Raw genomic sequence first — 13,689 nt, 5'->3', positions numbered from 1 at the left:
TTTAGACCCAATCTAAAATTCAACTTAAAGGAATAGCTCACTCCCAAAATTACAATGATGTCATCATTTATTCATCCTCATGCCATTCAATACCAAAACGGCTTTCTTTTCCATGAAACACAAATGAAGAAATGTTAAAGAATTTCCCATTCGTTGATTTCAATATAATGGCAGACGAAAGTGCTTAGGACAGGGTATGAAATTAACATCATTTTTTTGCCCACCAGCCACAGTGGAATGCCTAATTTTACCAGCCACTTACATTTTTTAAAAGCCACTTTGATTGTATCACTATATACTGTATAAATGGTGGCTGAAAAATAGACAAGCAGAGAAGAGAAACTTCTTGTTCAAGAACCTTTTCTGAGGTTATTATGACTTAAATGACAATTCACCTGAAGTCGATATGTTGTTGCATCCTGAGATGGTCTGAGATCATATGCAGCATTCAAATGGAAGACAATATTCTTGCAAACTGTTATTCTTCTGCAAATTGCTTGCAATTTTAAGTTTCAAGTTTACTATCACAGGATGTATATTTCTTTGTTCATTACAAGACATATGATATTTATTCAAATATTTTACTATTTTATATTTTGTTATATTTATACAAATGAGCACTTCATTAGGAACATTGTCTTATCAGCCAATCGTGTGGCAGGTGTGCAATTCATAAAATCATTCAGCTACGGGTCAGGAGCTTCAATTAATGTTCACATCAACCATCAGAATGGGGAAAATTCTACTGGAATTTTCACACGCAACAGTCTGCTCAGAATGGTGCCAAAAACAATAAAACAAGGAGCAGCAGTTCTGAAGACGGAAAGGCCTTGTTGATGAGAGAGATCAGCGGAGAATGGCCAGACTGGTTTGAGCTGACAAAAAGGCTACGGTAACTCAGATAACCACTTTGTACAATTGTAGTGAGCAGAACAGCGTCTCAGAAAGCACAACACGTCGAACCTTGAGGCGGATGGTGCTCAGGACCTAGTGCTCAGATAGTGTGCATCACATTCATTATCTGTGCGAGTTATCAGTATTCCATTTGTGTGCACACATACATATAATACATCCTATTTCTTACTCAAGGTGGCGCTGAGCAATTTAAGCAAATGAACAGTAGGATTTGGATATTGTAATGTGGGTTTACTACTGAAATTATGAATGTTGTGGGTCTATTTAGACTCAAAAAGTGCCTGAGAAAATACATGTGTGTAGCTTATGTTATGTGTAGCCAGCTCCATCTCTTGAAATTTCAGTGTGGAAGTAATGAATTCTGCCATATATCCGTTGCATAATCTCTTTGATGTATGAAAAATAAATATATGTGACTATGCAGTATTCTATTCTTTTATTTTCAACTTGTCTTGAAAATGTGACAATATCTGGGCATTTTGTAGATCCATTTGTGATAGATATACATGAACGAGGTGTTTGGTGAAACACCCATGCATTTAAAGATTAATAGAGGTTGGCAAAACAAAAACACAAAGTAAACCGGATATTTTTGAACAAGTTTATTAGCAGTGACAAAGATTCTTGAGACAGCATGTAACCCCCTCTTCATGTCCACTGTTGGAAATTCAGAGAGAGCAACATAAAAATGAAATATTAATTCAAACTTTTAACAGTCAAAACATGGCACAACTGAAGATTGTTGGGGAAGATTGGGGGGTGTGGAAGGGTAAAGGAAAAGCAAGTTATTTATGTTCTGATGTGATTCCGTTTAATATATCACTTAACACAGGCACCCTGAACTTGAAAAGTTCGCAATATTAACTTTGCATATAATCGAGCGTATGGATGAAGACAGATACACATGCACACAACACATATGCATCCACACGCAAAAACAGTATTAAATTGTCAGGACAGGACAAGAAACCTCATTCACACGTCAATAAAACACATGAAATTTGAATATACCAACAATGCATTTTCTTGGTACAGGTTCCACAATAAAACATATAATTTAATCTATACTGTTCTCTCACCTGTACGTGCTCTCATTGCTTTATATACTAGACAAGGGGAGCTGAATGATATATTTTAAGATTGATGTAAATAATTTATATTGCAATTATATAATTTGTGGGGTAGTAAGTGCTTATTTGAATTGAGGAAAATTAAGCTAGTGTGCAACCCCCCAAAATATAAACTTAGTTCTATTAGCATTCTGTGCATAGAACCTCTATATGTGCATCTGACCCATGGAGTTTAGTGTTGAACAAAGCCCTGGTACAGTTCTGTTGACAGGGTGTACAATGGGTCATGACTGAGAGATAAGGAAATAGGGATACCGGAACATTGCATCATTTTCACAGAGGTATTTCATAATTAAATTAATGTAATAACAGATTGTTATAAATTATACCTACATCAGTAACGCCTTAAGCAAATCCCTTGGATAAAATGTTTTAATTAAATTATATCCACGCTCTATATGAACTGTTTAAAAGACAATTAAGATAACTAAAATAAAAACTCAAGAGAAGCCACAAAGAGATGTGCATCTAAAAAGCCAAGAAATAAGCAAATTATCATTGCAGATTTCTCTACATTGCACAAAACTACTTTAAGTGGAATCCAAACGGAATTAGAGAAGATGAAGCAAAATGTTAAAACCTTACATACTTGTGTTTCAGCAAAGTTTTAAAGGGAAAGTTCACCCAAATATGAAAACTGTCATCATTGTTCCAAACACGTATGACTTTTTTACACTGTGGAACATGAAATGAAAGGCAGCATGTTAGTCTGTCACCATTCACTTTCACTGTATGAAAAAAAAAAAAAAAAAGCTGCAATGAAAGTGATGGAGACAGAGACTGACATAATTTTAACATGCATCTGTGTGTTCTATAGAAAAGAGTAAACGGTGACAAGTTTCACTTTTGGGTAAACTTTTCCTTTTACATCAGACCGATGACACTGAAGCTTTTGAAGTATCTTTTGAACCGACGCACCAAACTATAACACCACCTCCCAGGTTTCATCATTAGAAGCAAATTTTGACCACACTGGAAACCTTTGCATGCACTTTTTGAAACCTGAACCAAAAAAAAAAAAAAAAAAAAAAAAAAACACACACCTTGCAAGGGAATGACATACAGATACGTAGTGTGGTTTGTTTTCCCACGGGTGCATACATCTTTTCACTTGGCAGTGTCTCATGGTTATGTACAGAAAACATTGATACCAAATGATGCCTGTAAAGTTATGCAAGCTTGGCATTCAGTCAAAACTTGATTCAGCTCCCTCAAAGGTTAAAAACAAACAGCTGGTACAAACATGGGATGTTCTTTACATTTTTGGCAATAACACTGTTGGTGCATTTTTGTTAGAACACTGCCCTAATTCTACCTGAGTGTCTTTTTATTTTCTTTGTTTTTACTTTTTTTTTTTCTCCACTTTTTTGTTTTGTATATTTATTTTCTTTTGGACTGGCAGTCCTTAGGTAGAGGTTAAAGTTAGTAGCCTATGATTAATTGTTAAATATGTACTGATATGCCAATGTTTAAGGAAATACAATTCAAGAACAAACATAAAGTGCTACTGATTTTTATGTAGAAATCAATTATTTGTGAAATGACAAAACAGGATAGACATAAAGGAATAGTTCACCCAAAAATGAAAATTCTCATATCATCTAATGCCATCCCAGATATGTATGATTTTAATTTCTTCTGCTGAACACAAATTAAGATTTTTAGTAGAATATCTCAGCTATGGAGTTTCATACAATGCAATTAAATGGGTGCCAAAACTTTTAAGCTCCAAAATCTACATAAGGGCTGAGAATATGATAAAAATGACTAAACCACACCTATCAGATTGTGTCTGAGCACAATGATTTAACCACTGGAGACGTATGGATCGCTTTAATGCTCCCTTTATGTGGATTTTGGAGCTTTAAAAATGTGGCACCACCACCTCACTTCCATTGTGAGGACATACAGAGCTGAAATATTCCTTAAAATCTACAGAAGAAAGTCACACACATCTGAGATGCAAGGAGAGTCAGTAAATCATGAGAATTCTCATTTTTGTGTGAACTATCCCTTTAAGGTTAGAATGCATTTTCTGACATTAGATAGAGAACATATACAAGATGGCAGAATTCCGGTCAACAACGGTTCTATTGATGAGGCTCACATGTGATTTAGCAAGCGTTTAACCAATATGCTGGAAACCAGGTAGTAAAAAAAAAAAGCACAAGAGAAAAAAATAAAAAAATACAAGAAAATAAATCAATCCATAAACCAAACTCCATTAAGTGTGACTGGATGATTGTGGTGCCCAGTAAAAAGCTAAGCATAGATGCTAGGACTTCTGGTCTCTGGAGTAAAAAATAAAGGCTGGATCTTTCACCAGCAACTGCTCTCTGGGTTCTACTTAATTGTGGTTAGTCCAAAAGGAATCCCCTCCACAGCCCAGTAGTTACTACTGCCTTTCTGGGCAAAAATAAAACCCTAACTAGAAGAGCACCTTTATCAAGCTAAACTGAAGGAAGAGCAGAATCCCTCTCGAAACTAAAATATCTGCGATGTACCTACTAGCGTTGTAGCTAAAGCAACTGTAACTTGTGGCACACCTTAGCGATTAGTTCTCTGGGTTCTTATTACTATTTAAAATTAAAAACATAAAATACTCAAGATAAAAGATTTTAAATCACACTCTCTGTCCTGTTTACACACTCTCACACAATGAGACTGGAACGGCTGTCAGGTGACAGAGGCGTGAAGAGACGACGATAAGACTACTGAATGATAGCACTTTGAATTCTTCCAAAAGAGGATGCACAGAGCAGCATACTGCACATGCATACTACAGGGCGTACGGTTTCCTAATCGAAGTGTACCTCTTAACCTGCCCTGGGAGTTTTGAAGTATTTCAATAAAAATGAAAAGAAAAAACAAAAAAGATGCGTCACTAACAAGACTGACCCAATCTTGTCCCGAAATTAAATTAAAAACAATTATTAATACCAAAGCCTTGAACCCCCCCCCCCCCCAGACGTATATGGAGCTTTAATCCCTTGAATGACAAAAAAGCAATGTAGTTCCTCTGGCCACAGTATGTCATTTCACTGGAGAGCAACACTCGAGGTTTATGCCTTCTGTTCTGTGCCAAAATTATTTCAATGTGTATGCACACAAGACCATTTTGAGTATGACACATCATCTTTCCCAGGAGGTTGGAGATGAAGACAGCTCTCTTTAGGTCCACAAGTACTTAAAGGAGAAGTTCCTGCCCAAACAAATGTCATGACAGGGCTATCATGAGTGTTTGACATGAGTTACATGTCCCCAAATTCATTTGAATTGTCTTCAGCAACATATCCACTAGTCCGCATTAGTTAAGTTCAAAAGCTCCGGCACGTCCATTCTAATATTCTAAAACCAGCTAACCCGTTTTTGTAAGCGTATTCTTGTCCTTTGCATGTAGCCTTGACTGCTGACTGGTAACAAGGTCCTTTCTAACCATCTTAAGATTGGATTAGTTCTGAATCAGGATGTTCAAAGGCAGCAGCCATGTTCCTCAAGCACATCTTTTGCAGCAGAGTTCAGCTGAGATATAGTTTCTAGACACAGCCTCACTGAGCAGGTCCGTCCCATGACTCGCTGTAGAGGACAACTCGATTTGGATCTAAAAAGGAAAGGTGAATGCAGGTGTGATTTAAAAAAAAAAAAAAAGCTGCTTGGTAAAAAGCAAACTCTAAAAACAACAAGCAAGGAAGTTAAGATTTCAATAACACTTGCACAACAGAGTTAAATGGAAGCTTACCTTGTTTTTGCAAATTCAAAATATATTCCATTTCTGTAAAAAGAGCAAAAGGGAAGTTCAGGGAAAGTTCAAATATCAAAATAAAGCAATGATTTGTCAGTACCTTTCTGTCTCTGCTGTTTCTGTTTGACTTGAAAGTAGTACAGCCAAAAGACTGATTTGTTTCAACTCAAAAATAAAAAGCTTCAAATACTGCCATTTTTAACTTCTTTATATAAATTCCTACGATATGATTTCTTGCATGCAAGGGTAACATTCTTCAATTGCTAATTTGCAAAGAATAAAAGGAAATTAAACCCACTCTTAAGATCTAGAGTAAAATATTTATCTACAGCACACTAAAGGCCAAAGTATACTATGGTGTTCCGCATGCCGGTACATCTCACGCACAGCGTGACTCTCCACATGCAGCCTAGTTTTTAGTGCAGTCCATGTTCTTGTGTCATCATGCATGTGCTTGTCATTTACTGTGCTAAGTGAATCACAAAGCAGTCAAAGTGCGCATGCATCAAATGCATTTGTCGGAGCAGAGCACACGGTTAAAAGATTACACTTTGAAAGGCTAAGTGCTCAACCATGTTTGGTACGAATGGCACATACAAAAATGAAGCCTTAACTGATCACTTGAATACTAGTGAATATGCATAAAATCAATGAAAAGGTCATTTGAAACAAGAGTTACCTTTAGTGTGATAAATTACAGCAGCTTTTAGATCAAACGACCCCCAACTAGACCTCCTGTCAAAGCCCTTAGTATGGCCCTGGTCCTTGGCCAAAGCCACCTTAGGTGCAGATGGGGAGGTGGGAGGCAGCTCGGCACAAATGTCCTTAAAGGAAGAACAAAACACTATTGCACCATGAACCTCCGCCTCATCTCTCTGGGCAACCAGGCTGAGGAAAGAAGTCTCGGGTACGGATCCACTTGCCATAGGGGCACCGCTATTCACACCTTTACTCAGATTCTGAGCATTAGTCCGTTTGTCTGGCTTGTGAGCCTTGGGGAAGGGTGGCTGTTCCACTCTCTGAGAAGTACAGGAAGTTTGAGTGGCCACTGTGTCAGGACAGCCTCCCTGAAAGATAATTTCCACCGGCATGTCCTTTCCGTTTGAGCGACAAGCCACTCCCTCTGGTCCAGCATTCGGCTCATTGATAAAGGACAAGCCCCACTGATTCTGAAAAATGTCCCCCAGAGACTTCTGATTTGTCGAAGCAGCAGGAGGATCGGCTTGGCGACCACTTGGGAGTGAAAGTTGCATATTGGAGGGGTTAACGGGGTAAACAAACAGACTGGACTTCCTAGGCTCAGCCAAAGAGTTGGTGGAACTTCCAATTGCTGTAGTGCCACTGCCAGCGGGAGATGCTACATTATCAGTAGCAACAGCTGGGGGCACCAGAAGAGGACCAGTGCTTGCTGTTGAGCTGAAATGGAGTCCAGGCAGGGGACAGCCATTCCCATCCCCCATCAGGGGACCATTTGTAAAGCTAGCTGAGGTGATGGTTTTCACTGCAGACATCGGGACCTGTGGAGGTCTCACAGACAACTGGGGATCTGGATTGAGAGACTCCCCGCCAGCTTGGGTCTTATTGAGGTTCTCCTTCACTTTGCTTGCATAACTGATCTTAGGCACAATCTTAGCGCTACTATTGTCCACAGGAAAGACAGGAGGAGGCTTGAACAAGGTCCAGGAGTCCTCTTTGGTGGATGCAGCCACCTTAACCTTGCTGGAACGTTCCTCAAACTTTTTGCCAGCTGATTTGCTGTCAGAGTTCTTACGTTGAAGCCCAGCCACTGGCAGAGGAGGTGGGGTGGAAGATGCAGGTAGTTCCTTGGCTTTTGAATAGCAACCTGGATTGCCTTCTTTTGAACTGGCTCTGCCACCTTCCACCTGAGGACCTGTCTCTCTACCGGCAGAGTCTGGTGGCGCAGGCCCATGATCTTGTTTGATGCCCTGCTGCATGGCTTTTCCCTGGGTAGAAGCAGTCACATTGTCCCCAGCTTTGCCATTTCTTTGGGCCCGGCGCTTTTTTGGAGTAGTGTATCCACTCTCTGAGCCACTGCCATCGTTGTCAGCTCCAGGTTTGCAGGTGTAACCGTTGGTAAGTGATACAGAATTGAGTGACGACACCACACCATTCAGAGCAGCTAAAGCCTCTTTTTTGCCCTCAAGTGTGTTCAGATCTGAGGACTTGTCATTTTTTAAGTCCATACTGTTTCTGCTAGTCTTTCTAACTTTTCGGTCTCCTGTTAAGTCAGTGACAAAGGCCCGTCGATTAGGCTTCTGTTTCAAATTGATTTCTACCAGGTGTCTGTTGCCATTGCTGTTTGCAGGGTGTGAGGATCTGTCTAGGTTAAAGGAAGTGGGAGTCACCTCTCCCTCCTTCAGAGTTCCATTTATTTTGCCATTTTCTGGGTATAGAAGAGACACAATCAATACATAAAATAGAATACAAACCACAAATCTACATCAATTGATCCACTTGGCCAAAAATGTTTGGCAAACGTACAGATCTCAAGTTTTAGTAAGGGAACGGGTCAAATCTAGTCAATGTTTTTAGAAGATTGAGGAATATTTAGACTAGGTATATTTAATGAAAGCAAGCCAGGGTCATTAGGTATATTTAATGAAAGCATGCCATGGGGAGGGAACGAACGAACGAACGAACACACACACACACACACACACACACACACACACACACACACACACACACACACACACACACACACACACACACACACACACACACACACACACACACACACACACACACACACACACACACACACACACACACACACACACACACACACACACACACACACACACACACACACACACACACACACACACACACACACCTTTGCCAATATAGTGAAACTAGTCTTTGCATTATATAACAAAATGTCAAATCAACTTATATTATTTAAATATAGTACAAAAAGATCTTTGCTAGATTTCAAATGATAAAGCAATCTAAATAATGACAAGCATTAAATAGTATTTGGTCTCTCACTGGTTATCAAATTTTTTGATGTCCAGAGTTACGGTGATAACTTAAAACTCAATTTTGTGGAACACCTGTGGTTATTCTGCTAAGAAACCCATGTGAATTTGAGGTGAACCGACTTAATCCACTAAAAATCCCTTTGGGTCAAGTTTGTTTAAATAAATTAATGGCTCAAAAGTAAAGTCAGCACTATGATATTGCAGTATCTTTTTGCAAATGCCACGTATTCGTGATATTTTGTTATCTAATGCAATGCAACATTTTAAGTCAAAAATACATTTCAGGGTCACTGTGTTTATGTTTGAAACATTTTAAATGAATTAGTGAAAGGGATTAAATGTAGCAGTAAAATGCCTGGTTGACATTCTTTGTCAGGGAAGTGTGCATAACAAATTATTTATATAGAAACCATTTATCATAGCTCAAGGAATGTCCTCACAGGAACTCAAGACTGGCATCAGAAACAAAACCATTTTGGTAGACTGGTAAGTGTATACAGGGGAAAATCTTACTTTGTACAGTACATGTAGAGAGTTAAGACAACAGAGCAGCAGTGGCCAAATAACACCCAAATGAACATAGGAATAAACTCAAAACAGTCTGAAATGGACCTGTAAGAATCTGAAAATATTAGGCGTAGAGAGTACCCCGTGTAAGTGTGTTTTAACTGGAGGGCTGAACACGGCCCTATTTTTAACCGGAGGTATGACGTGTCAAAATGGAGTACTCAGTCATATTTGGGTAGTTCCTCAGTATTGGCAAACACGTTTTAAATTGCAGAAATAAAACGGTGTTCCACGAGTCGATATGCATGACAACTCTTAACACGTTAACATGTGACAGTTGCTCTAATTTGTGTAAGAAAGCGCCAGTTAATAGAAGTATTTGACGAGGATATATGTTAAGCACAATAACGATAGCACTGTAGTCCGTTTTACCATTATATTGCATGAAAAATGACTAGTAATGTTAATGCCAACTACATTTTTGAGAATGGCATCGAAAAACACAATACCGACGTGTACAACATACTCCTTTGCAGTCCTCACGATACACTAAAACAAGCTTTAAAATGTAATACCTCGCCCACAGCTATATCTAACACAGGCTTGGCTAGAAAAAGTATATTTCCTATCCACGAATATTACTCTCAGGTTTAAACATTTAAGTCCACCAGTGATTTTTGTTCGGTAAACAACCCGACCAAGTCATAAACTAGCTAGCAAGCTAAGTGGGCAGCCTGTATTATTAGCCTAAGGCAGTTGTGGTCGTCTTTACCTTATTACTATTTTAGCGATATTACTTTTAGAAATATGTTTCGAGAGGGAACCGTAAAACGAGTTAGCATCTTGTATAGATAGAATGTGGACAGTTTAGGCGACATACAACGGTATACTGTTGAGATCCATTTATATGCCGCAAAAATGCTGACAGAACTACCAAAAGTTATTCGAGTGCAAGTGAACTACACTTGGGTTTTGGTGCATTTACACGTATCGGCATATGTTAAAAATATGAGTTCCACGAGAGTTGTCAGTATTCATCCCGAAACGCAATGAGCCTCTTTTGCACACATGGACCATTCTAATATAGAACGTTCCAAATACGTGAATACCTGTTCTGAGAAGACAGTAAAAGAAATGGAATTATTTCAACAACAGGCTTTGTCCATCTAAACTGGAACGGGATGCGTTTGTCGGTTGTAGAATATCCCGATGCGTTCTAATACCACCGTTTGTATTCCTACGCTTATAGAATTTTCCTACGCGTTCTATTTGGGCCACTCGAATCTTCTGAGTTCCGACAGCGAAACGGCGGTAAGCGCGAGCCCAGTCCCTGCCAGGCCCACTCACATGACTGTCATATAGTGACACGAGAGCAATAGGCCCCGTTTCGACGGCACCGGCCACACATACACCCTCTCAGACAGCATTTTAGTGACTTAGACGGCAACGCTAACATGGCTGACTATATTAAACACACTCGGCAAAACTATGAAACAAGTGTTCGGTTTGTAAGAGAAACGGACAGCGGTGAAGTTTGGGAGATTTGGCCGTCCATCATGGCGGACAGGAAATAACAGAACAGGCTTAAGCTACAAGCACAGGAACATTCCACAGGAGCCGGTTCATGTTGCTGTGGCAGCGATGGGGCAGAGCTAACAGGCTACACGAGACTCTGATGAACGCATCAGCCGTCTTAAAAAAAGAACGAAACTCTGTGTTACGCTTAAAAACGAGTTTTCAAGTTAAGGAAATGTGTAACAGGGAAAATAGTGCGTTGAGAGACCGGTGCACAAGGTCAATGTCCCTACACGCTAGCTAGCTCCGAGGCTAACAGTGGATATAACTATTTAAAACACTACACTCAGCAAAGCATGCTTAGCATATGACTTATCTTAAGCTGCATTCATGTAAATAAACGTGACAAGACGCATATTTGAAGCTTGACAAGAGCTTCGAAGAAAAAACAGCGAGATTGGCTGGTTACAAACCTGTTTTCTTCGTCTGCGTTTTCTCGTTCTGGAACTGACAGTGGTTCTGATCATTGTTTACCGATATGTTCGATCGATCAGGGCCGTTCTCTGCTCCATGACTGACATATATTCCGATTGCCCCTTCGCAGGGTCGTTCCTCCATTTAATGGGAGAAGTGACTGAATGTGCTCAACCGGTGCTCGGTGGTCGAGGGGAGTTGAGATATTTGCACTGCCCAATCACCGCCTGCGTTTGGGGGTGCCAGCGAGTGAGAGGCGGGCGGTGTTTCGTGCGACGCTGATACAAGGCGTGGATGCTTCCCAGTCAAGGCCACAGGAAGCAGTCACGCAAACTCATGAAATCGCCCCAGTGCTGTGTCAGACAGGCATGTATGGAAGTAAATATAACAGCTGAGTTCATTAGTGCAGTTTTGGCACACCTCTTGCACCTGTCTGTGCAAATTATTGATTGGAAAATGGGGGTCATGGGTGATTCTTACAAGACCTGTTAAGGAAATGTCCTAGTCATAGTTAAATAGATACATCATAATCATTCTGTTTGTTTTACGATTGTAACACCATGGTTAATTTTGGTGCAACTATGAATATGCTTGCAGGTGAAAAGAGAATAAAGAAATAAAAAAAACATGCCTTTATAAAAATTAACCATGGTTTCATAAGAGTAAACCTGCCGTTATCAACCATGAAACAATTTGTGTGTGTGTGTGACAAGAACCATGCTGCTACTACAATAACCATAGTTTAACCATGGTATTTGTAGAAAAAACATAGTAACAACCAAATAAACCTGACTGTATATTGCTTTGGGTTACTACAGCCTTTTTATCAGGGTGTATCAAGGAATTCTGGGCCCCCTGACTGTATATTGCTCTGGATCCCTTACCAATTAAAGAAATACAGTTTTGAATTTGCTTTGTGTCCCCCTGTACCTCTAGAATCATTACCACCTTTCACCCCACTAGCTACGGCCCTGCAAGTTACTACAATATTACTATAGTAAAACCAATGGTTACTAAATGGATACTACAGTATTGATGAAGTAAATACATTGTTAAGTATATCTAAACCATGGTTCATGCCAATAAAACATGGTTACAACAGTCATTGTTTCTATAATATTACAATAGTAAAACAACGGTTAATTTAATGTGAGGGAATGCAAAACATATTCCGAGGGAATAATGTGCGTAACTGCTCTGAAAATAATGTCACGTATCTATATGCAAAATACAATATCTTATTTGTTTCTTTCGATTTTGGAATAAATTAGGGCAAGTGCATTTTCTAGATGGGTTCCATGGGAATCACCTTTATACTGAACCACCAACCTCGAGACAAGATTCCTAATAAAAACTGTTACCTATTTAAACATGCAGAGAATCACTTATAGCCATGGTTATCCCTCTTGAAGTTTGCACTTTGGACCAAAGGCTCGTTTAACTAGTTGAGTGGGGGTAGATTATATATCTGGGGCAGGTTCTACTACATTCTCTTGGGATTTGCTGAGTTAATTGGAATCAGAATGTGGTTTTTGTATATAGAATTTAATAAGTTTAACTGCAAACCAAAATATTATATACAATGAATTAGCAACCATTTTCTGTTCAGTTCGTCTCACTATATATATTTTAATTGTAGTATTTTTCTTCTCCATAGTAATAAACCTTTTCGGTGCTCATTTCATTTCCATGCATTCCCTCAAATTAACCAGAGGGGGGCAGACAAACACTATTCTTACAACCAGTATACTTGGGTTTTAGACCATTTTTTTTTTTTTTAGAGTTGGATAATTTTCATTGAGTAGTAATCTGGCATGCAGATTATATTCTTATAAAAGGAGGGGCAATTCTTAAACTATCTTTAGAATGTACCCTGGCAAACCTTTGAAGCGATCCGATTTCTCAGGATAGAGTGACATGGACAACAACCCCTGTGAACTCATATGTGAACTCTTGAACTCCTGTCCTGTGTGTTTGTACTTGTTGAAATCAAAAGTTGCGCTGTAAATTCCTTATTTTTAGAAGACACCAAAATAGCAGTTGCAAATCACACATTTGTTCAGATGCCTTTTCGAAATCTCTGTAAGCTTTATTTTCAGTTCTTTTAATTGTATACAGGTTAGGAATTCTCTTAGGCCCTCCCTTAATTCTTGTGTAATCAGCATTGTCGACCTTTGAGTAAAAGAGCTCCAGTTAGCTCATAAAGCTAATGCTTCATGTTAGTCAGACCACCAATATTACTTTACATGTTTCTTCAAAACCTTTGTTTGTGTGAATATATGTTTTCTTTTCTTAAGATTTGTGAACTCCATTCTCATAAAGCCTTTAAAGGTGCATTGAGGCGTGAATCGAACAATAAAAATCAAGCCATTCACACATGGAGAGTGAACATTTGCATGCC

General features: G+C 39.1%; 1 protein-coding gene across 2 annotated transcripts; it reads right to left on the bottom strand.

Annotated features, from left to right (window-relative positions):
* Nucleotides 1–1,511: 1,511 nt before the first annotated feature.
* On the bottom strand, nt 1,512–11,518 carry LOC127632092 (FMR1-interacting protein NUFIP2-like). 2 transcript variants are annotated; one of them, XM_052110575.1, is made up of 4 exons: nt 11,288–11,518; nt 6,467–8,191; nt 5,785–5,817; nt 1,512–5,646 (listed from the first exon to the last, which is right to left on the bottom strand). In XM_052110575.1, exons 1-4 carry the CDS (start codon nt 11,430–11,432, stop codon nt 5,594–5,596), a joined length of 1,956 nt encoding a protein of 651 aa, XP_051966535.1. In that variant the 5' UTR covers nt 11,433–11,518; the 3' UTR covers nt 1,512–5,593. The 2 variants fall into 2 exon arrangements, with proteins under 2 accessions (XP_051966535.1, XP_051966536.1); XM_052110576.1 differs by lacking the exon at nt 11,288–11,518 and adding an exon at nt 9,306–10,411.
* Between the last annotated feature and the right edge of the window lie 2,171 nt (nt 11,519–13,689).

Source organism: Xyrauchen texanus, chromosome 38 (genome assembly GCF_025860055.1).
Source record: "Xyrauchen texanus isolate HMW12.3.18 chromosome 38, RBS_HiC_50CHRs, whole genome shotgun sequence".
Taxonomy (NCBI): domain Eukaryota; kingdom Metazoa; phylum Chordata; class Actinopteri; order Cypriniformes; family Catostomidae; genus Xyrauchen; species Xyrauchen texanus.
Note: the sequence above shows the minus strand (reverse complement) of the source record. Positions and strands in the feature narration are given on the sequence as shown.

Excerpts from the sequence above, each read along its gene's own strand:
- LOC127632092 (XM_052110575.1), bottom strand. The coding sequence starts at position 11,432 with ATGGAGGAACGACCCTGCGAAGGGGCAATCGGAATATATGTCAGTCAT. Across the intron at positions 8,192-11,287 it reads AACGCAGACGAAGAAAACAG|AAAATGGCAAAATAAATGGA; the intron begins GTTTGTAACCAG and ends TTCTATACCCAG. Across the intron at positions 5,647-5,784 it reads TTTGAATTTGCAAAAACAAG|ATCCAAATCGAGTTGTCCTC; the intron begins GTAAGCTTCCAT and ends TTTCCTTTTTAG.